Here is a 23,410-nt window from a genome sequence, read left to right on the forward strand (position 1 = left end):
GGTTTTTGCTTTGCGGGATAACGGACGGGAGCAGTGGATTGGATTCTCTTTTTTTTGTGGTTTCGTTTTTGTGTCTTTTGGGGTTTTAGCGGGGGTGAACTGGCAGTCGGTGCGCAATCATAAGTTCCTCATTACCTTTTTTTTTCTTTTTTCTTTTGCTGTTTTATCAGCTGTCTAGAGTGATAACTATGAACATATGCTACTATAATTGCCAAGAGATCATTGACAGCTCGATTGGTCTAACGATTCTCCACGAACAATCACTCGCAAAGCCAAGACATCAAAAGGGATTAGCCATTACACAGCAGTTTAGTGCGGTCAGCCTACCATACATGATCTTTTAGCACTCTATCCCGCCCTCCCACCAAACACAAATCGCCTGTCTGCGGCTTTCTGCGTGGACAAAACCAACAATACAATAACCTCAAAACTCCGCGGACGCAATATGAGCCAACAAAAAAAAAAAAAGCTAATTACTCTGTGTCCAAAAACTTAGAACTAACTAAGATACAAAGCAAACTTCAATTACTTCACACACACCCAAACATATTCAGCTACCTGATAGCCCTCTGCGCCTTCCAAGCTCTGAAAAGCCTCCCAAGCTCCTTTGTGGCCCCCATGATCAACGGAACGCCAACAGGCCCCATGAGCGGCAGGTAGACGGCGATCTTATGTTCCTCGGGGAAGTACACCTGGCCAACCATACTCTTCTCGAAAAACGCTCTTTCGGCCTGAATGGCAGCGTTCTTACCTTCTTCCAAAGCACCGCCCTCGCCGGCAAATCGGCCGTTCTTGAGCTCGCGGCATGCATTCTTCAGTGATAGGAGAGTCGAAGCTACCGAAGTAGAAACCGAAGACGGGATGGAGATAGATGGGAGAGCAAGAGTCAGTCTGTATAAGGAACCAAGGGTAGAAGATGCAGAGACAACGAGCTCAGCAGATCTTTGACGGGTTAAAGAGTCAAGTCTAATGGGCAGCGATGCTGGACGAGTTGGTGCCCCAAGAAGTGAGAGAAGCTGGGTAGCAAAAAGATCAAGCGCTGGCTTCAACGCTTCTTTACTCAGGTGCGATGTAAGCTCTGAGCCAGAGGAGCTGCTATTTGGAGAACCGTGGCTAGGGTTCATAATCATGACACCACCCCATTGGGGCAGAAGGAAAGCGTTCGTGGCACTGTCCGAAATCAGAAGAGGCGATTGATCCTTCGACGGAATGTAAATGATAAAATTGATGGTTGGGTAGCTCGTGATGCTGACCAATGGCCACTCGGCGCTGTTTATAAAGCTAGTGAGGTCTTCTTTCTTCAGTATCCACTGCCCTTTTTGCTCTTCCCCCTCTGGACCTGGAACCCAAGTTGGGGCTACACTCGAAGACAATGATGCGTAAAACTGGATCTGAGAATCAACAGTAAATGTACTAATTCCGCCCAAAGCGTCAAGAAGTGGCTGTAGGTATTCAGAAATAGCATGTTCGACATCCCAGCTATTTGGTAGTCCTGATGCAGTGAAGAGAGAAAACGTCAAGTGGTACGTTGGAGAATATCTCACTATTCGGCTCATCTTGCGTGTTATGTCTGCTGTATTAACCTTGACCTTACCCAAGCCATTATTTCCATTCGAAGTACTGGACGAAGTTACAGGAGAAGAGGAAGGATTCGAAGTAGTCGATGCCAAAAGATAAGAAATCATCTGCTGTTCCTCAGCAAATATCTCCTGAAGAGTACTGGCCACAAATGCCGAGAGGCTTGTTGAGGGATTGTAGGAAGGCGAATAAGATAGGTTTATCACACGTGATGATGGAGTTAAGTTATACGAATGGGGTTTTCCGGCTGGGCCAGGTGAGAGCCGTAGAGTCGCTGCCACAACCTCGTCTTCCTCTTTCTCTGGCGACTTTGGTGCATTCGTGGAGAGCCGAAGTCGCAGATGATGAGCAGAAAAGTCATTCGCGTCATCAAGCGCATGTTGCACGGTCTTCAGCAGATTTTCGGGGTCCGGTAATAATGGTGCCTCTACATCTATGAGTAGTGGAAATTCTGCTCTGCACGCCTATTGACCTTTAGCTTCCTGCGCCATGAAAGGGGGATACATCGACAGAAACACACCCTTCCATCAGCCCAGCTTTGCATCTCCTTTAACGGAAGCGGTGCCCGGTATATGGCGGTTGTAATCCACCATAGTGGTATTCCTACAGAAATAACCACGATCCAAAAAGATAGAATAACGAAAGATCGAGTGCGAATGTTCTCGGGGGTGTCTGGGGGGGGCGTTTTTGTCACTTTTGAACCGACCGAGTTTATTGCATTTAAAGGAGGCTGCTCTACCGCCGCTGTAGATAGAGCGTTGGCAACTTCAGAAGCTGTATTGGGCCCCGAGGTGGAGGCCATTGTTACAGTTCAGACGGGATTGTAGAAGGCAGGCTACACTGGTGTTGAGGCTCAAGTGTCGCGGATCGCGACACCTGGCAGTAACAATAGGGATCACGTGCATCTTCTAATATGTACTGTCTTTCGATCTTTCCGATTTCTCTGTCTCCTGATTGGTTGAGAGCCGTGGCCCCCAACCCTGCATAGCAACTAGCCCACCCACCAAAATCTATGGCGCCGATAGCGGAGGGGATGGGGCCGAAGGCGCCTCCATAAGTGTAGAGGGAGCCGGACGGAGGCGGATGGGGTTTGCGAAGGCCCTCCATTGAAGCACTCCCATAATTATCATAATACAGTTCTTACAACTCGCGGTCACGAGGTGGCCCCCCTAGTAATTACAGTAATGTATTATGTATAGTACTTGCCCGGGGGATACCAAGCATTACAACCTTCTCGGCCGGGACACCTCGAAATCATATTCGGGAGAGAAATTCTCCATTACAGATAATTATCCCAGAGCTGAGCTCCGAAGAAGCCTCTCGATGCTAGACTGGTTATCACTTGGATGAAACTCTCAAATTCGCAGCTTCCCTCTTTCAGCTAATACTAGCCATATCTAGTAACTCGTGCTGATTTTTGATTGGCTGTATTATAATTACCGCACACAAAAAGCAAGGAGGTTACCTGACTAAGTGCGTGCACGGTCCAGGCTGCGAATTTGAGAGTTTCATCCGTCCAAGGGATAAATGTGAGGTGAAATTTCAAGGAAACCATAGGGTCATTTAATGTGGACGGATATCATCACATTAAATTTATCTGCGTTTTAAACTCATGGTATTGAGGTATAAGGTCACAATAAATTATAAATTCTTAACATACCGTTCGCAGCCATGTTATATTGACTCATACCAATTAGCCGGCCATAGCCCCAAGAATTTTCTGTACTCGACAATAAAAAATTACTGTTATAGTATGTTTGTCCGGATATGAAGACCGATTATACTTTAGCAATGGTTCACAAGACATCACTCATACAGTTATCACTCTCGATACAAACGATGTTGCACAGTATTGAAGACCGATTATACTTTAGCAATGGTTCACAAGACATCACTATACAGTTATCACTCTCGATACAAACTATGTTGCACAGTATTGCTAATGCCAACGTCCCCGAGGCTGAAACAGACACACAATCACAAACTGCATAAAGAAAGTAAACTCCAAAATAGATGATGTGCATACCCGCCTGTTTCGGTAAGAAACGGTGACGTCATGACATAAGTAATCCATTGCTTGATAATGCTTTTACGATTGTATCAACAACATTGAATAATTTCGGGACATGAATTTGGCCGATTATCTCTAGAAATGGAGAGATTAAGTCGTACAAGCTGGCCTGAGAACTTAGATATAAAGTTTGCTGTCCTCCTCTTAAATGAATCTACATACAAAATAGCAGAAGTTCAATAACGCAACATTTTAACAACCCACCTATCAACTTTCGTTTTAAACCATTTCCCCTAAAAGAATAAAGAGCAACCATGAGCAAAATCTTGGTCGTCTTCGGTGCTACCGGCAACCAAGGTGGGTCGGTCATTAGAAGTGTCCTCGCAGACCCCAAATTGTCAAAGGAGTTCAAAATTCGCGGCGTCACTCGTGATCCTTCAAAGCCAGCAGCCCAAAAACTAGCAGAACAAGGAGTTGAGGTAGTCAAGGTATGCTCAATGTATCCCCCAGGATCCAGAACAACATTGAAGACATTCAACTAAAACCATAGATTGACTAGGCAGATTTACTCGATAAAGGGACGCTCCGCAATGCCTTGATCGGAGCGCATTCAGTTTTCGCTGTGACAAATTGTAAGAGTGTATTCCTCATTTTCAGCCTCAATGTCAACAAAAGAGCTCGGGGGCGGCTAACGAAGAACAGACTGGGAAAAGGCATCGAAAGAGGTTGAGGTGACACAGGGGAAGAACATCGCGGACGTCTCAAAGGAGATCGGCGTTGAACACTTGATTTGGTCCTCGCTACCTAATGTCACGAAATGTACGTCATCTAAAGATCTACATGGCCCATAGCTCTTCTTAACCCTATCACAGTAACCGGTGGGAAATTGTCAAATGTCCCTCATTTTGATGGTAAAGCTGAAGTCGAGGAGTACATCAATGCACTCGGGGTTCCGGCAACGTTCTTTCTGGCAGGATTCTACATGCAGAACCTAAAGAGCGCTATCAAATTGGTAAAGCCGTCCAACCTTTTCTTTTCCATGCTATTCTAAATATACCAGCCCATAATAACACTATGATTCTAGGGCGAGGATGGGAAAAAAACATTGGCGTTCACTTTCCCAGGGGACACCGAGATCCCGCTTTTCGAAGCATCAGCTGATACCGGCAAGTTTATTGCAGCGATTCTATCTTCAGACTACGCAAAGCCCAGAGGAAAACAGATCTTGGGGGCATCAGGCTGGTTCACTCCCAACGAGGTCATGACTACATTTGAGGAAGTCACGGGACAACCCGCAAAATATGTGCAACTACCTGAGGAAGTCTTCAGAGGTTTCCTGCCTAAGGCTGTTGCAACTGAAATGCTAGAGAACTTCAGACTAGTCCGAGATTATCAATATTATGGCCCTAATGCCAAAGAAAGTCTCGAAGAATCACTGAAGGTATGAATCACCACCTGATCGACAGAAGCTACGGCGTTCTATCCTCTTACATCCTGTGTATCTGATCCTTACTCGTTAGATTTTGAACCAACCCGCCACGAGCTTCAAGGAATTCGTCGAAAGAAATGGACCCTGGGAATAAATATGATGGGAGAAAGGAGCGATGGAAGTCATCATTGGTGCGCTCGGTATTTTAAGGCTCGTTTGAAATGCTAGCTGTGTGAAGTAATCGTGAGAAAGGAAAATACAAGAGCCAATAGCAGCTTTTATTTCAAGTTGTGGGACCAGGTGCGCGCAGTTGATGATCTCTAATTCATCCTAAGCCGCAGGCTACCCCACGGCCTTGCAACTTAAGTGACTCACATTGATCCAGAATTCTTCATACATGAATCTCAGAGAATAGGCATTGCTTTTCAATCCTACTAAATTCGCTTGCTAACAGTGCAGTTTAAGGAAACGACGATACAAATTACGCAAAGCAGGTTCAACTGGCGTCATTATTTCTCACTCGACTACAGGTTGCCTGTTGCATATGTCCACAAAGCGTTAAAAATTGTGCCACGGTGTTCTGGGGTTGCTGTCAAACTTTGTAACGGCAGCCATCTGCAAGCCGGGGTCTCCAGGAGGTCCGTGGAGAGCTACGGAATTTGCCAATTTGGTGGTTGTGTATCGACGACCAATGAGCCAGCCAGCTAGTGAATGTCCGTACTATTGGCCCACAAGCGACAGCTCGTGAATCGCAGCACAGAAATGCATAGGTCTTGAGTTATATCTTGGCATATGGATATTACCCCTTCTCAAGTCCTAGTCTTCTAGGAGGGCACGAGCCGGTTGATTATCACTATCGCCATCATCATCAACATCAACACCCCTCACTAGATCCTCAATATCTGACCGAACAGCATGGCAGCCATGGAGTCCGAGAAAATAAGGCAACCACGAGAAAAGCTCAATGCAAGGCCCCTCGCGGTCTGGATTCTTCTGGGTGTCACAATGGAAGAGAGAGCAAACATTTTAGAAGGTGGGGACCATTATTCATCTCAAGCTACTTTGCTAATGCCTAGGTGATAGTTGTCCAAGAGGTCTATGACAAACATAGACTCGTTGATCAAGACACCGGCTTCACCAGGATCCCGAAACACATTCTCGCCGAAGCGAAGTCGGATCTGATCAAGAGATTACCATTGGTATTCGAGAAATGCGAGACGGACTGGTTTGCAGATTGGGCATTAAACCGACGACATCTAAAGAGAAACAGAGGGAGACAGAGCACCTCGGTACAGCAGCAACAGCAGCAATTTCCTGACGTTCCGCCCCCTGGGGGGTTTGATGTTCCACCTAGATCTAATGGGTCATCAACTTATCCTGGAGACACAGGTATGTACTCCACACTATCATTGATCGGCCCTTAACTGTGCAACAGTACTAACAAAATACTGTCTTCTTTCCAGGCCATTTCCGACCTTGGTAGCTTGCAAAATACAGCTCTTACGGTGGCAGGCGACATGTAATCTGCTCTTGTCGCCTTTAAATTTTGGTTTTTGTTCAGGTCCCATTTCATACTCTCAAATTGTCAAACTTAGTTTTGTAGGATAGACTTCATGGAATTCAATCGAAAGGGGAAAAAATATGTCGACGGTAGCTACTTGATAGGTCCGATGATTGGGTTGTATTACGAGATCTAACATAGCTAAAGCCAAGAGAAGCCATTTTATAGTTACTGATTGTTTTATGCGTTATAAACTCGTTGTGATTGAATGATTGATGTAACATTATGTTGTTATTGCATCCACATCTGCCGGCTGATAGTTGCGACTTGTTCTACTATGTTCATGGAGTTTCCCGAAACAGGCCTTAATTGGCCCTAAGTTGCGACTTGTTCTACTATGTTCATGGAGTTTCCCGAAACAGGCCTTAATTGGCCCTAGGATATTTAATTTTTTCCTGCATGCAGCAGATTTCTAATCATCAGCCTTAGTTGAGAGCATACCTACGTCTAGGATCTCATAATGAGTTGGAGTGTTGTTTGTGAATCATAAGAAAATTTATTACACATTAACGAAACGATATGACATGTAGTATATGGAACATCGCGTCATTCCATCTGCCTCACAAACCATCACTCGCAATATATCAGCATGGACTGTTCTAGACAGCTCTTCGTTGACTCTTCAAAAAATCTTTGTTTTATCCACCCATCGCTTAGGCGAGAGGAATAAATTGCGGATATGTAGTGATGCACTTCGCTCTCCATACTTACCGTTGAGATGTCCTGCTGCTGCTGCTGTCTGCTGTCTGCTGCCTGTGTGCCTAGTTTTCCTGCCTTCCTGCGGCATCGAAGACCCATAAGCGAGCATAATGAGTGATGCTTTTATATGGCTTGGTGATCTCGAACACGTATAACTATACGCGGCGGACAGCCTGGGGAGTTTTTTTTCTTTTCCTCCATGCTGCTGCCTCCACCATCCAGAAAGCAGTAGAGCATTATTAAGGTATTGGTAGACCGATTGGTGTGCCGGTGCGGTTAAGTACATGTAGCCGAATAGAGTAGGGAATTGAAAAGACATGCCATGCACACATGTACTCTACGCATGTCTCTTTTTTCTTTCCCAGTCCAACCAGGACTGTGGGATCGCATTTAGTAAGCTTGGCTCTGGCCAGTCAGTCTCATATCTGCCGTTCGGGCCGTGAAAGCCTATCCGAGGTTCAAAACAAATTTCCAATTCCAGGGAATTCTCTAGAACACAGCAGACGGCGACTTTTATATTTGGGGACCCGGCCAAGAAAATTTTGATCTGGCCAGTCACAGTTTCAAATACCGACCTATCAGAGCTGCATTGTAGCTTTGCAAAACGGAGTTTCTAATCCCAGGAGATCCGTCTGGTATCGGTACCCAGCCCGCTGGGCTTCGAGGCCAACCACAGTCGCAGCCAAAACAAACCCCCGGTAAGTCCCAGGCATATAACAACACCTATTAGAACTGCAAACCAAGAATTTCCATCCCCCGGTATACTTAAAATACCATTAACCTGATTGCGATTACATCGGCCTGGCCATGATTGGGGATTGGCGAACAAAAGCAACCACGAGCAGCATGCCAGCCAGAGGACAGATCAGTGATAAGGAGAATGAGGAACATGACAGGGAAGAAATTTTCAACATTGAACATCAGCCCCCAATCCAATTGATGTGCAGCACCATAGGTAGAGCATGTATGTAGCAGAGATACGAACGAGCCCGGTGCATTGCAGCAAACAGGAGGGTGGGAGAGAGACTAACCTGGGCAGACAGACAGACAGACAGACAGTCAGTCTAGACACATGCGAGAGTGTCTACTCTGCATGCCTACCCACAGGTCAGGGAGAGATGCTGTTTTAACCCACTCTAGAGTACGATCCGTAATCGATCTGTGCCACTGCTTATCTGGCCCAATTAACGGAGCGGACCACCACTTGTCGCGCTGTAACCCTTGAGTGGCCGCTCAACGTCATGTAACTCTATCTTAGCCTCCTACCCCATCCCTGTCCTGTTTAAGCTCTGCTCTAACTGGTCTCGTCTTCTCTGCGCATGTTTTGATAGCTCTTTTTTGTTCTTTTCGATGAGGATACCATAGACTGGCGAAGTTCGCTCGTCACTGGCAAACCCGGTGATTTCATTATCTTTAGCAATTACATAACTTTCTCGAGATATGAAACACCAGCCAAAAAGTTAAGAAAAGTAAACTGTGGGATATCTTGCACACCTCTTCTCTGATCCTTTGCGTGAGATGCAACTCAGACTGCGCATCCAATCAAAAAACCCCAAACCAATATCAGGCCCTACACATTAAAACCGATTCACCTTTGTTCAGATATAAGAGAAGAAAAAGATCAACAATAGGCATCAGGAATAATAAAGAGCTGATGTCACAGCAAAAAGAACGCAATGAAATAAAAACACAACGACGAGTGCCAGGAACGATGTTCCGATACTCATTCGTCAGAAGACGTAAGATATAAAAAATCCCTAAAATGTCATTATATAGATAAACTGGCTCATTAGATCTTGCCCTGAAAGATCAAATAAAAAAGGGCTTGAAAGGTATAGAACAATATAAACAAGAAGCTGAAAAAACCCAAACACCGTCCCATGATCGCCATGACCCGTAAACACAAAACAACAGGAAGGTCTGACGCGGAAAACAAAAAGGGGTCTAACGACAAAAAGAAAACTAAAAGAGACTTAGCCTCGAACCCTTTCATATTTCGAGTGAGACCAAGGCCGCGTATGATACGGGATTGTAGCCACCATCTATCATACGCGATCCGATTCCTCAATATTAGAGATTTCGTTCGCAGACTCCCAGAATCCGGCAGTGTCATCCACCGGAGTCCTGCACCCGGAGGAAACGGACGAAGAAGATGCCGAGGTCCACTCATCATCTTCAGAGTGGTAGTCACCATCGAAATCATGAAGGCTGTAGGTGAGATCGTAGGAACAGCTGTTGCCAATTTCGACAAAATCGTAATCCCAGCGGCATTCCTTATCGAGTTGGGTTCGGGGCAAGAATTTGATCTTGGCGACGTAAAAGACAGCACCAGCGACTGCAAAAATCATTAGTTTATTGTTAATTGGATGGTAAGGGGCGAGATCCAACATACGCAAACTACCAGCAATCAAATCAACAGCATAGTGGTGCTGGAGATAGAGTGTTGCCCACCAAATCCATGCGGTGTAACCATAAAAGACCCATCTAAGACGAGGAAAGACTTGCGCTAAAAACAAAGCTTCGATGGTAGCCGATCCAGCGTGTAGGGATGGCATGGCACCAAAGACCATAGGAGACGCAGTGAATGATGATGAGTACATATCAAGTCCGAAGAGCTTGTCAATGCGAGCAAGTCCCGCGGGAGAGCCAGGCATGGAATAGTTCGCCGGGGAGAACCCGTGCAGATTTTGGTACCCTGGTAATAAAGATCAGCAGTGTTTCAATAGTACTAGAAAAAAAAAAAAAAACTTACATGGCGGTGCGCATGGAAAAAACAATTGGATTGAAACACCAATAATGTTCATGTATCCAAAGCTACTAGAGAAAACATTCACTGTTCCTGGTGCGCCCCAGACGAAAAGCGCTGCCGCTGTAAGAAAGGGGCCAGCGAAATGGATGATCCCATACGGCAACCACGCCAAAACATCAAGGACTGCATTCTGATGTGCCGATAAGATGTTGCTAAGATTTGCACCATATATGATGTTTTCCAGTGCGGGAAGAACGCGGACCCAGATATGTGGACGAATCTCGGCTGGGACAAATCTGTTGAGAGTTAGATGTTGGCACGTGACCCGTTGGGGGAAAACAAATTAATTGCTTACCTGCACGAGAAAAACAATACCAACCAACTTACTACTGGAAGAAACGGCAACCAAAACTGCCTTGTAATAGGCATGAGCATAGCAAGCATCAAAAGACTTGCTACTCCAGTCTTGATGAGCGGGCCCGGGAATTCCATGATGGACAAACAGAAAATGCCCAAAATAATGATGAATACATATTGACCATCATAAATTGACCATTTATGCGCCCTTAGCGACTTGAGGGTATCCCTTGGATCAAATGAGGTTTCCAGAGCTGCTAAAGAAGATCCAGGCGCCTGGCCACTTCTCATGCGAGATCCAATTTTCCTCTTCATCCTCTTGAGACCCGGTATCGACGGCCATCCAACCAAAGTTTGTTTGGTGAATGTTTTAGAGTGAGTATCCAACATTGCAGGAAAAAGTTTTGAGGTTGGAGACTTCATCGCGTCGAATGGAGAGTCCTGGGATGGTTGCTAGGGAGAGTGTTTGTTGATGGATGGTTGTTGCTAGACCAGAATGCTAGCTCGGGGGTTGACGTGAGATGGGAGGAGTGAGAAAGGGTGAAGGAGAAGAGAATAATGAAGATATATGAATGCAACTGCTGACTGGCCCGGAACACCGTCGGCGCGTGGAACTCACGCTTTTGTCTGCCACGGAACGGATTTACTGGAGGCTGGGCGACAAAGGTCAGAATAAGGTACGAGGTGGTACAACCTGCGCCACGAGTTACCGCTTACGCATAAATAACGGCCAGCCCTGGTTAGTGCTGGTAAATGTCCAATCTCCCGCCGCCCCCTTAAGGTAACGCCCACTGCGCCTCGGCAACTTGTTGGCGGTAAACCACTCGCTTCATAAATTACAACCTTGTTGAAACCGGGTCCTGGGCATTCCGAGCAAGACTTTTCATCTTTGATGAGGAAAATGGTCCGTCTTCCGGAATCCGAAGACCGAATACGGATCGATCTCACGATTATTTTTCCCGGACGCCTTTTCACGAGACCCTAGGCCGATAGAGTATGTAGTTGAGGCATTTGCTAGCAATATTGAAGTTCCGGCACCGGGTGTTTTTCAATTTCATCAAAGGAAATTCATCAAAGGAAATTCATCAAAGGAAATTCATCAAACATGATTCAGTTACCAACGCGAAATGAATTAGGAAGAACGCACGAGTGATGAACGATGAAGTGGTTGGGTTCTAACGTTGCAACGCTTTGCTCAGCCTTATGACATTACGCGACAACTCTATTCTATTCGTGCGACACACAAGCCTCCTTTTGACGTAAGTATTGAACTGACAACAGATATCTAGCGGACAATGACGCGTTTCCAAGTGCATAGCACACACATCCTCACTTCGCCTCTTATCGTGTCGTATCAGATAAACAATGTTGGGGCGGAGGTTTTTCAACATATATTGTAGCATCGAGAAATTTCAGATCGATTTTTGTAGTAGTAGGTACATACATGTAGTGGGACATTTTTAAGTAGTGTCTACTCACATGGTTCATGTTACGGCTTTGTTTGGCCCGGAAACGGTTGATCATATGTTGAGACAAGGGTCCAAATAGGTGCCGCGCGGTTCCACCACTCCAATCTTTGTTCAACTTATGCTTATCACGAAGAAGACATCGCCCAATCTTGGCTCCCGATATTTTCATTTAGGTTATCTGCCACAGGACGGGAACGTGATCTTCAGCAGTTGGATAAGTAACTTTGCGGAGTACCAGGGTGCGGGATAGATAGGCAGTCTCCTATATTCGCATGGGTACTACAAGGAGCTCAAAGTTTCAAACCCACGTACACCCTCAAACAAAAATAGAAACACGTATACACGCATTATGGTCGAATTTTGGTCACGGTTTTCCTTTTACTGGTATCAAGTCATCAATAACTAACGTGTAGAAAGAAAGGTCTTTTGAATGATGCGCCAAGTATATGCGATGTAGGTCTGATGATTATAATGACGGTGGGGGGTTTAATGATACTACCGAGTGTTTGCTCTCGTGAATCCTTACGTGTAGTTTGCCTAAAAGTACATGTAGGTACATGTAGGCTGCTTAAGCAGGGATCGATACACAGCCGCCTGCGTATTGTACCTAAATGTAAGTACCAAGCCTAACGGTCATACAAGACATCTTCGAGCAGTTTAGACGACTTGCGTCACCCTCTTTAAAGTACTCGCATCTACTCGTATTTTCCTGACGTTTGTGGACGCGACTGATATTGCATGCCATACAAAAATAAGCCAAGTTCATGATCTTGGGTGTATGCAATAATGGCCCAGTTCAAAAACGTCAGGAAGATACTACATGTAGTACTCGGGGCAGGTAAGAACCTGAAAATGACTTTTGATGGTAACGACCTCTGATTCGCGGCTGGCGAAAAGCTACATCAAATTGAGCCCTGCTTGCAGCTTGCATTTTCAGGTTCTTATTGCCTGCCCCGAGTATATATACCTGACGTTTTTGAGATGGACTGCTATTGCATCCTACAGTCAGTAGTATTACATGTAGTTCTCAGACCCGAGTAATTAGTGTTAGACCCTCTCAGCTCACTCCAATACAGGGGCGAGCCCCGTAACCCCCTTTTCCTACCGATATTACGAATATTGAATAGGTACATGTAGCTATAGTCACACGCGACCGAAAGTATTTATCAGTATAAAGGGTTAGGGTCAGGTATGGGTGGCCAATCATGAAGGCTCACTGGCTATGACAAGTGACACATGTACTCTTGGCGCGAGTGACAAACCGTGAAAGACCATGGCCTTCATCCGTTTTGGGCAAAAGGCCGTTCGGCCTTATACCCGCGTCATACTCAAATACTCACGCAATATTGTGTCTCGATCAGGACGGCTGGGCTTTCTCGTTGGTAAGGGGATCGTAAGGGGCTCCGCCCTAGTTCTATTACCAAAACGCGCCAAGTACACAATTTCCTATGGTATTAATAACAATCCAGAAATAGAGTACATGTACATGTATGCATGGCATGAGAGATTGCATTGTGAAAAAAATAAAAATCGTTACAAGGCAGAATAATCGTACTGCGTCAATGATATTACGTCATCACCTCAGCTATCACTCGGAGGGCGGCGCTAACCTAGTTGGGACATTAGCTATCATAGTCCTAGGTACATATCCCGCTGGGAATATTCTTAGCAAGAGCCACTTCTAAGATGAGAAGGGAGTTTCATATGCACGTAGATATGGCTTCTTGTGGGGTGCATAGTCGATCCTAGAAGTACATGTGTGTTTGCTCGTGTCTCGCGGTACTGTCACCATCATCTTTAGTACCTAACCCCTACTTTACAAGGTGCACTGTTCACAGGGCTTTACCCAGCTTATTGATAACTCGCCGGCCTATACTCGAGCTCCCAAAGCCCACCCTCAACCCAAACCCAATGGTAATGGGACGGCTAGGCGCTAAAGACCGAGAAACAGATTTTTTGGTCTGTTTTCTCCTTCCCATTAATTCCTATGTTCTAGTGGGCCAGGGTTAAATAACTATTTAATGTGCTCTATAAACCCACCCGGATTATACGGTGAACTTAGAGTCCACACAGAGTAATCCGTAAGTCCGAAGATGTTTAACCTCCGCTTTACAATAGAAGTACAACCTGAGTTATGACCATCAGGATCACGTAGTATTCGTCGCCGGATACACATGACTCATGAGGCGTGTGTAGTTGTGGCGGTTTGTACTAGTCTCAATCTCCTGCCTAGACTAGGGTGTTAATTCTGAGCACGAGGGCAGTTTTACACCTACTTGATTCCAGATCGTTCACTATGATTGCTGGGACGGGGAAGCTGCACGAGCCATGCGGCATGAATGTATACACTGCGGTGGCGAATTTAAGCTGCTGGTGCTGCCACGTGCTAATTTTCACAAGCCTCCGGAGGGGATAGATAGAGCGAGGAAACAGATTCTCTTAGCGCTAAGAGTAGTAACGGTTCCACTTTCTCTCCTTCTCTCCTTTACACTACAAGTGGCAGGGGGGCCCGAAAGCTGTATGGTTAATATGACTACATGTATGTACATGTATGGTTGAGATATGTTAGTAGGTTTCAAGTACCCGTTAATAGATATAAATTGTAAGAATTATTCTTTCGAATTAGATTTCCCAGATGTGAAAAAGGGGGGGGGGGGGGGGGGGAGAGCCATGAATTATCTAATCGCACACGTTTATTTAAAAAGATCCCTATCCTTTACAAGAAAATAACTAACAAGGTGGCTATGCACCACGTAATATACCCCCATAACTCGCCAGCGTGAAGAAAAGAAAGTGACAGACAAAAGGTAGGGTAAATACAGAAAACCGCGCCGTCCCACGTTTCGGTACATAAATACAGAACTTACCAGAAAGAACACCATCCTAACAAGAAACAGAGGTTAGCGAAGAATGTATATTAAACCGAACAAGAGAAAACATACCAATATAGTGCTGGCATAAGTTCTCTAAATTGGTTGCTTGATCGATCAACCTGGCAACCTGTTTGGGAATCTCTAGCTCCTCTCCCACCTTGAAATCCGTACCTAAAGGGCGTTAAGACCGTTGTAATTTAAAAAGAGAAAAAGGAATAACATACCCGTGAGTTTTGCCTTGACACGCTCTAAAACCTGGAGCGCTCGTTCATTCTGCTGTTCCGGTTTTCTTTGTTCTGTCCAATGATTAGGAATTTACGCGGGTCTGAGATTAGATAGTTGAACTTACCATGATCTTCACCATCCACAGAGAGACTTCTAAGCCTCATAATCTCTGCTGGATCTAACACCGTCATAACACTTCGTCTCCGCTCACCAGGCGCAGTCGGCCCTATCTCTGCTGGGCTCTCCTTTGTTCCCAATCTCCAGTGCATCAAAGGGTCATGCATAAAAGCCTCTAGTACAGCCATAAGTGATTCCTTATTCTCCCGCAATACCTTCATAACTGCCTCACAGGTAGTCCTGAAACTACCCTCGATGTTACTGACTTCCATGGCATAGGTCAACATGCGTGTCAATCTAAATGGCACTTTCTCAGGGTACTTTTCTCGGTGCATCGCGACCTCGAAACAGTCACCAAAATCAATATGAATGACTTTTCCAGTGATTCTGTCAAGCATCAAATTGGAAGGATGTCTATCGCCGAGCCCAAGAATGTATCCAACCATTGACATGACACCCAAAGATCTGGTGTAGTTGGTACGGCGGTCGAGCCACGCCTCAGAGCTTTTGCTTTTGAGCCATAACACACGGTATAGGTCTTGACCGGTGGTATTGTCTAAAGCATATCCGAAGACTTCAACCTTTTGCATAAGCGTTAGGTTGTCGTAATCAGGTGCCATTTGTAGCATAATTCTGTGCTCGATGTTTAAAAGAATCTTCCTGCTCTCTCTGTATTCTCTAATCAACACGTGAAGAGTATCACTGTTGGGTACCCATCCCAGCAGACCCGAGTTCTGAGAAAGCGGGATAGCTGGGTACTGTTGGATATTTAGATGACGCTTGAAGCACTCCGAGTCCACCGAGAGTAATGTATTTACTAATCCGAAAAGTTGCATCACACGTTCATCCTGTCGAATATCTTCATGTCCCTTCAAGACGTATTGATAGGAGTTTCCGTCGCTTCCCTTGATGGTTAATTTACGCGGCCTCTGCTTGGAAGAAATGACACTCAAAGTGGGTTCAAAGCCCATAATCCTGACAATGGCTTTACCAGTTGCGTACGTTCCTGTTGAGCATTAGCGTCATGGCTCATTTAGGGAAAGGTATTATAATTACCAGGGACTGCCAAGTCAAGATTCTCAGCTACTAGAAGTTTTGGAGATACATATTGTAGATCCAAGGAGTTGAGTTGAGGCAATTGTTTTGTTATTTTACGGAAAACCTAGATTAGGTGAGGTATCAGCAATCAATAAACCACATTGATCTACTAAATCAACGTGACAAGTGAACGTACCTGGTAATAAAGGTCCCACGCTTGGTTGAGATCTCCGACTTCATTAGTCCTCTTATATGCAACGCAGCATTCTTTTGCCTCATGCAAGTCTCTACCGAAGGCTTGATGGAACGAGATTTCCCTTAGGGTTTCCGGTCCCTAAACATCTGATTAGAAAATATTCCAGGATATACAGCGAGTAACCCACTTTTTCTAGCATAGTGTGTAGCGGCTCAAGAGTCTTGAACATCATTTCAATATTATGATCTCCGAAATACAGCCTTGAAGCCTCTTCTAGACCTTCATGCCAAAGCTCATGCCATAAGACTGCAACCCGAATCAATTCATTGCTAACAATCTCTGCTTGATCGACCAACTTTTGACTATGAGCTTTCATACTGTCCATTATTTGGGCGGCTGACTTTTGACGCCTAGACAAAGAGGATTTTGATGCGACAGTCAACGGATATACTAAAGCCTGGGGGTGTGCTCTTCCGACTTCCGCAATAAGCTGATGGATCGAGTGCCTTACTACTGCGTCCGGCTGGTTAATTCTAGCAATGAGTTGTGGAATGACCTCCAACCAAGTATCGATGCTGACAGAGTTGAATCCTTCTGTAACAGCCACGTTTACTTCTGGGTGCCCACCGTGTGCAAACCACAATGTCAATAGCCGAAGAGTATCTTGAAGGGAGCTTCCAGCGGAAAGTGAGATCGACCGGAAGAAACCGTTCACAGCAGGTATGACATGATCTCTGACCATTTCTTGATTCAAGTGTGTATTTTCTCTACCCTCTGCCGCAGTGGCTGCAGTGACAACTTCAAAATTGGCCAGGGCCCAGGCGTGCCAAGCTTTGTACCAATCCTTGTGGAACTGGGTTGCTTTGTGATATGAGTCCAAAATCTTGTAAGCGGTGTGTGGTTCTGCGTGCCATGTCTTGTACAGTGCAATCTGCCATTCGCCCTGTTTTAAATAGCACCTTGCAAGAAGACGAGTATGCTCATCTTCAATTCCAGGGATTAAGGCTTGTTGTGGGGGAATGCCGTGATGAGCCATACTATTAGCGAGATTCATCCTCAAGTCTCTTGAAAGCGAATCAGTGAACTCAAAGAGATGTACGATTGCTTCTTGTTGTTGTCCGGTAGCCCACATAAACTTCAAGCGCGCATATGTCACCTGAGGTGGTACTGATGTGCCTGAAATATTCCCGATGCTTTCGTTCTGTGGAAGTAAAGAATTCAGCGATTTCTCCGCGAGGCCTATTCTTCCAGACTTTCTGCAAAGATTTGAGAATTTAATCCACATGTCCATGTTCTCTTTTGGCGAAATTACAAGTGCACGGACTTTCAGCATTCGTTGCCAAACTTCGACATTTCTCTGGCAGCCCTTGAGGCGCTTTGTCCAGGTTCGTCGCATAGTCTCCTGCTTCTCTGGCTGGTCATTATTCTGTTTATATGTGATGATCTCCTCCAGTTCTGCCAACATTTGGACCCGAACAATCACACTATAAGCTCGATTGTAACTCTCGCCAACCAACGCACTGAGTTCTGTATCAAGGCCTTCCCTAGCTTTCTCAATATGCTTCGCCGCGTCTTCGAACTGGTTTCTGTGAAGTGATAGAATTGCACCAAAGAAGCTCCTGTCGGGCGAATGTTCTTTCATGACCATGATATACTCATCCATCAGTTCCCACTGACCCAATCCCCAAGCAGCAGCTGCTGCAAGTGGCGCGATAAGTCGTTGTATCTCGCGACCAGCATGCCTCCATTTGTCCTGTGCAAGTTGTGATAAATGATCCCACTCTCCCAATGCATGTAAACATCTCATCTTTCCCATAGTAATATCAAATGAATTGGGATCAGTCAGCTCCTTCTCTTGATAAGCCTTCAGAGCCTCTTCCCATCTCTGTAGCTTCTCAAACCACGATTCTCGAAGGGGGACGTCGTTGTAGACCTGGGCTCTTCGAAGAATACCAATGGCAGCGTCAGATTGTTGCAGTTGATTATTAATACTGATAAGTGCCTCAATGACACTCGGCTGTGGTTCTTGAAGGAATTCCAGTTCCTTGTAATGCAGCGCCTTAGCATAAGCATGGCATTTTGCAGCATACATTCCCAACGTTCGAATGTCGATTGGAAGCGCTTTATCATCGTGCTCCATGAATTCGGCAAGATTCAAAAGAATCTGCAAGATTTCAGGCGGAATGTGTGGCGAAATTAAGGCTGTCTCGATGGAGCGAACCAATTCTTCCTGTAAAAGGGTAATGGGGTCAGAATGACTTCACTTTAAATAATATCGTGGGTATTTACCTGGAACTGATCATACAACTCTGTCCAGCAGGATACGAACGCGGCATTGAACAAATCCCGAGCCAATGGATAGTATGCTCCCGCCAGTCCTGCACAGGCCCTCAAGGCATGAGAGGGTGACTGCTTCAGAAGTTCAACGCTGAATCGGCGGATCCATTCCTGCCAATCCTCGCGAGTTGATCGTTGAGAAGCCTCCCATGCATTCTTGAGATGTTGCTGATTTACTGGCAATTTCTTCGGTCCGAAATCCGCAAAAGAAACTTCGTCTGCTTTCTCGCTAGGGTCATTGTTAGCCATATGAATCAACATATACCAGGGAAACGTACACATCATCGGGGCTTAGATTTTGAGGCAAAGGTTCGCCCTTCAGTACCTTCCCAACAAGTAAGTCATAATTTCCGTGAGAAATCTTGTTCGCTTGTAAAATCTACACAAAGTCAGCACAAAATAAACCATGGAGCGTATATTGTACTACATACTTTGTTAATCATGGGGATGAAATGAGCATAATCATGACCTAGCTGGAACACAAGAGCACAAAGCGTATCCAATGCCGTAACTCTCAGATCGTTGCTCCCAGACATCAATACCCTGGACAGCGGGTGCACAATCCTCGACGCATGGTCAGAAATGTTGACCTTCCTTGACAGTCTTGCCACTGTTTCCATTGCAACTTTTCTTGTCTGTGGCTTCTGGCTGGGCTTCTCAAACATTCGAACGATAACCGGAAGGATAAGGTGCATATATTCCTCACTACTAGAGCCGAATACAACAAATGCGTGGAGAACCTTTTCCTGTGGCCCAGGGCGATTGGGATCGGCCATTTCAAGAACCTTTAGCATTAGCGGAAGTAGTTGTGCGAGATAAACTTTAAATTCTCCTTCTAGAGAATGCGCGATGGCCTCAACTAGTTGAAGAATTGTGGTCTGCAGAGTCGGAGTGGAATCCCAATAGTCTCTGATGAGCTGTAGAATATCCGGCAGAAAATTCCTGATATGCTGCTTCACAATCGAAACCAAGATACTCAGCTGGTTGAAGTATGAATCCAACTTGCTAGCAGGACAAGCCCGAGTAACAGACAGAAACCCGGGAATAATCTGACCCAAAAACGGAACACACTTCAGCCCAAGAGTCTTGAAAATGTTCATGATAGCATCAATGACGGAAGAGTGGTGTTGACCGAGGGAAGGGTCTTTTAGCATGTTCATGAGAGAATTGATAACCACAGTAGGATAATAATCTTCATTCGAGGGGGTCAGTCCAGTCATAATCAAAGACACGTCTGTGACGGCATGAACTTGATCGGTTGAGATAAGCTCAGAGGTCCGCTCCACAGTTTGATGTCTGTAAGGATCCAAGGCCCCCAGAATACCCATCAATTTGATCGTTTCCTTTCGCAGTGTAGTGTTTTGCTCGGTTTTGACGATACCTACCAATATAGTGAGGAGCTGGGGGTACTGAACATAGGGATCGATTACGTATCCCGAGTTGCTAGCCAATTGGCCAAGAGTTCTCAAGGCGGCATCTCTTTTTGCTGGCGAGCTTTGATCTTGTAAGGTCTCAATGATAAGCGGCATTAGCTGCGGGATATATGGAATCATATCCTCTCCACCAACAGTTGCAAGCTCTCCTAGGGCTGTCAAAATGCTTGAGGCCACCCCTGCGCTAGGATCACGGGCCCGAGGGAGAAGTACCCTAACTATTGGCTCGACGTATGGTCTGATGAGCTTTTGCGATGCAGCGACCAAGTGGCTGAGAAGCCTTGCACTCTCTTCTTTATTCCGGGGAACATTGGAGTATTCCAATTCTGTGAGTAGTTGGATAAGGGTTTTTCTAAGGGAAGGAATAACATATGCAGGATTATGAAGGGTAAGCCGTCCAATGATAGTTATCGCGGCCTCTCGAATAGCAAAGATTTCATCGTTTAAGGCCAAGAACAGAGATCGAACGTTCTCTGCCTTTGCAAGATGCCTATCAAAACGAGCATCGAGCGAGAGCAGAACCGTTTTACGGATATCGGGGTCTATTTCAAACATATTAATAATATTCTTCATGACCTTTCACAGTTTGACAAACCTGAGTCGGCAATAGCCACAGTTAAGAGTTTTTCCATTACTTCACCAACCACTTGGATTGCATGATTACTTGTTTGATAGCAGATTGGGTCTCGCACAAATAGTTGACAGCAAGTTAGTGCGGCTGCTTTTCGAACCTCAATGTTGTCGTCTTCCACGTATTTCATGGCAATATCACGAACAAATTCATTTAAAATGTGATCTTTCCAGTTAGATTCAGATCCCTGCTATGTATGATCCCGGTATATCGAATGTCAAAAAAAATGACTTACTAGTAAAATCAAAACTACCAAGGGTGTGAAGTGCTAATGTGATTTCTGCATCCCTCTCCTCGGCCGTCATACCGTCTCTGGATTGCTTCGCTGCAATTGTCATGGATGGTTGGACGGTTGCAGGGCTCCCCAAAGGTTTGAAAGGCCGACCACAAAGAACCATACTGATCATATTGAGAAGTCGGTCCTGTATAGTCGGTAGGAGAGGAGGAAGGTAATGTGATAAGTCGACCAGGGCCTGGGTAAGCTTCACACTGAGGTTGCAGGAAAATATTAAGCCGAGTAGATCGTGCATATATTTAGTCAAAGCCTGACCCACCGCCGTGGCCAGCATACTAATACACTCGAATATCGGCGCTTCCTGTTCTGCCCTCTGTGAGCGATTTCGCCCCTTCATAGTGAGACCCTCTTTTATGCTGGCAAGTATTCCATCAAGGTATGGGCCCATGCTGCTTCCAACTGCTAACGCCACCTCACCAATTGCTTTATAAGCAGAGCCACGTTCGTCTGAATCTTTCTTCTTGAGCTGTGACTGAAGATGCATCATAAATTTGTGCAAGTAGTTGTTGACAAATTCCGTTGGGTTGTACTTTGCTAGACATGGAATCATCTTGATAGTAAGTTTCCGAATACCTGCGTCACGATTATCTTTCAATCTTAAAACTGTATCACAAGTCTCCCGGTAGCTGTCCTGCATAAACATCCCTGCGGAATCTAATAACTGTAGATAGATCAAGAGACTCCCATGTATGCAGTCTGCTGAAGCGGACCGTAGTCCTATTTTTGCCTCCTCTAGAATTTTTGCATACCACATATCCCGATTTGTTGTGTCGCGATGTTTCATGATTGCCAGACACACACCCAAGGCCTCCGCGGCTGTCTCCCTAATCAAAACCTTCTGGTCCCGTAATGCCACCCATATCAGGTCCAATATCTGACTGATGAAGCCATAGATCAGTGTTGGCGAGCTTCTCGCCAACTCTCTCAGGAGTAATGCAGAAGCAAAGCGTCTATTCTCCTGCCGATCGATTTGTAGCCACTCAAGAGCCTGCTTGACCTCGCTTTCCACCAACTCAGAAGTCAAGGTTCCCCCTGGCGCTGCAAGTTGCCCTAGGGTTTTAGCAGCAAGAACCATACAATGGTTGTCGTTCCCCCTCATTATACTTCGTAAGTAATTCGCGTATCGTGTAGTTTTTTGGGTGCTATCGTCGTGGTCGACATCTATGAGCACACCGAGGGCTAGAATCCCCCCAATCTTATCGGTGGTATCGCTGCTGTGGATGAACTCCGACACTCGACGATTTACCTCTGAGTGATATCTCGACAGCTGTTCGCTGGAGTACTCTGGATGGATCATCAGCACCCAAACGAATTTAAGGCAACCGCGACGGAACTGGCAAACCTCGGGAAACAACTTCCAGGTGTATCTTCAACTCATTAGTTGCCTTCTGTCTTACTTCTTCATATCTAAATTGCCACCCAGAGCTCGTCAGCAACTTCAGTCTCAAAATTTGCCTCGCGAGTGGGATATGTTATCGAGCGCGTACTTGCTCCGTATGTCTGTAAAGATTCTCCCTAGCGTGTCCAAGTGAGGGGAAGCCATGATGGCCTCGAGAAAGGCGGTTTCAAGAAATTAGATATACAACCCCACAGGTGTGAAATAGTCGTATGTTTAGAAGAGCTCGTTGTGATACCAGTTGAGCAGAGCTTCTGCTGTTGAAGTTCGGGGATGTGCAAAAGCAGGCTAGTGGCTCGAGACGTGAGGTTCACGTCTTGGCATGTGACACCACTGGCGGAACCGATACGAAGCTTATCACGAGACGGCCGGGTTCGAGTAAATACGGCGTGGCTCTTGAAATTCGCAACACAGTAGTTGGAGAGTTTTAGCTGCGCCAGTTGAACAGAAAGTCGGACAGTTTGGACAAAAAGTCTAGCGGTTTTAGGCAAAGACAAGAATTCAGCCATCAAGGACTTTCTGTCAAAGAGCTCGACTTTCTGTTCAACTCGCGCAGCTAAAACTCTTGTAAATATTTCAGACTGCATGCAAATGGATTTAGGTGCTCAAAGTCGGGATCTCAAGCTGCTGCGCGGCTTTCGGCCCTTATTTCTTATAATCCGGGGCGGCTGCGCTACTCTCTGTATCTCAATTCGCAGACTCCTTTGACCTTCTAGATAGTCTTCAGTGCCTGAGGCTTTAAGAGTCCCTTACTCTTACAGCCGACTAAGTAACTGCTACGAGCTGGCTACTGCCAAGAATGACTAAGAAAATGCTGTGCGAACTTATCTGAGGCTTATGTGGAACATCTTGTTACAAGGCGTGTGCACTTAAGAACCAATGTTCGATCTACATACATACATGTATCCAAGGGCTAATGAGGCAAAGCTTACCTAGAAAACACCAAAAACAGGAAGAAACAACAGGGCCAATACGGAGAGAATGAGTGTTTACGTGTACGGCGTGGTATGGTATGG

The 23,410-nt window shown here is 45.6% G+C and overlaps 5 protein-coding genes across 5 annotated transcripts; 2 read left to right on the forward strand and 3 right to left on the reverse strand.

Moving 5' to 3' along the window:
• Positions 1-554: 554 nt before the first annotated feature.
• H6S33_012131 (uncharacterized protein) lies at positions 555-2,380 on the reverse strand (the record flags this gene model as incomplete). The annotated part of the gene is made up of 2 exons (XM_044843509.1): positions 555-2,042; positions 2,099-2,380. 2 exons carry the CDS (start codon positions 2,378-2,380, stop codon positions 555-557), a joined length of 1,770 nt encoding a protein of 589 aa, XP_044695799.1.
• Positions 2,381-3,903: 1,523 nt separating this feature from the next.
• Positions 3,904-5,172, forward strand: H6S33_012132 (uncharacterized protein; the record flags this gene model as incomplete). Its single annotated transcript, XM_044843510.1, has 6 exons — positions 3,904-4,077; positions 4,149-4,221; positions 4,292-4,408; positions 4,462-4,601; positions 4,674-5,030; positions 5,110-5,172. The coding sequence occupies 6 exons, from the start codon at positions 3,904-3,906 to the stop codon at positions 5,170-5,172; spliced, it is 924 nt and encodes a 307-aa protein (XP_044695800.1).
• Positions 5,173-5,933: 761 nt separating this feature from the next.
• Positions 5,934-6,501, forward strand: H6S33_012133 (uncharacterized protein; the record flags this gene model as incomplete). The annotated part of the gene is made up of 3 exons (XM_044843511.1): positions 5,934-6,051; positions 6,102-6,407; positions 6,482-6,501. The coding sequence occupies 3 exons, from the start codon at positions 5,934-5,936 to the stop codon at positions 6,499-6,501; spliced, it is 444 nt and encodes a 147-aa protein (XP_044695801.1).
• A 2,822-nt stretch (positions 6,502-9,323) lies between these two features.
• On the reverse strand, positions 9,324-10,807 carry H6S33_012134 (uncharacterized protein; the record flags this gene model as incomplete). Its single annotated transcript, XM_044843512.1, has 4 exons — positions 9,324-9,613; positions 9,671-9,973; positions 10,031-10,323; positions 10,383-10,807. The coding sequence occupies 4 exons, from the start codon at positions 10,805-10,807 to the stop codon at positions 9,324-9,326; spliced, it is 1,311 nt and encodes a 436-aa protein (XP_044695802.1).
• A 3,909-nt stretch (positions 10,808-14,716) lies between these two features.
• On the reverse strand, positions 14,717-22,541 carry H6S33_012135 (uncharacterized protein; the record flags this gene model as incomplete). Its single annotated transcript, XM_044843513.1, has 14 exons — positions 14,717-14,736; positions 14,796-14,897; positions 14,951-15,022; positions 15,076-16,074; positions 16,125-16,230; positions 16,303-16,440; positions 16,490-18,532; positions 18,592-18,868; positions 18,918-19,018; positions 19,071-20,614; positions 20,668-20,868; positions 20,939-22,282; positions 22,341-22,405; positions 22,486-22,541. 14 exons carry the CDS (start codon positions 22,539-22,541, stop codon positions 14,717-14,719), a joined length of 7,068 nt encoding a protein of 2,355 aa, XP_044695803.1.
• Between the last annotated feature and the right edge of the window lie 869 nt (positions 22,542-23,410).

Source organism: Morchella sextelata (genome assembly GCF_020137385.1).
Source record: "Morchella sextelata strain SCLS chromosome Unknown scls_7, whole genome shotgun sequence".
Lineage (NCBI taxonomy): Eukaryota > Fungi > Ascomycota > Pezizomycetes > Pezizales > Morchellaceae > Morchella > Morchella sextelata.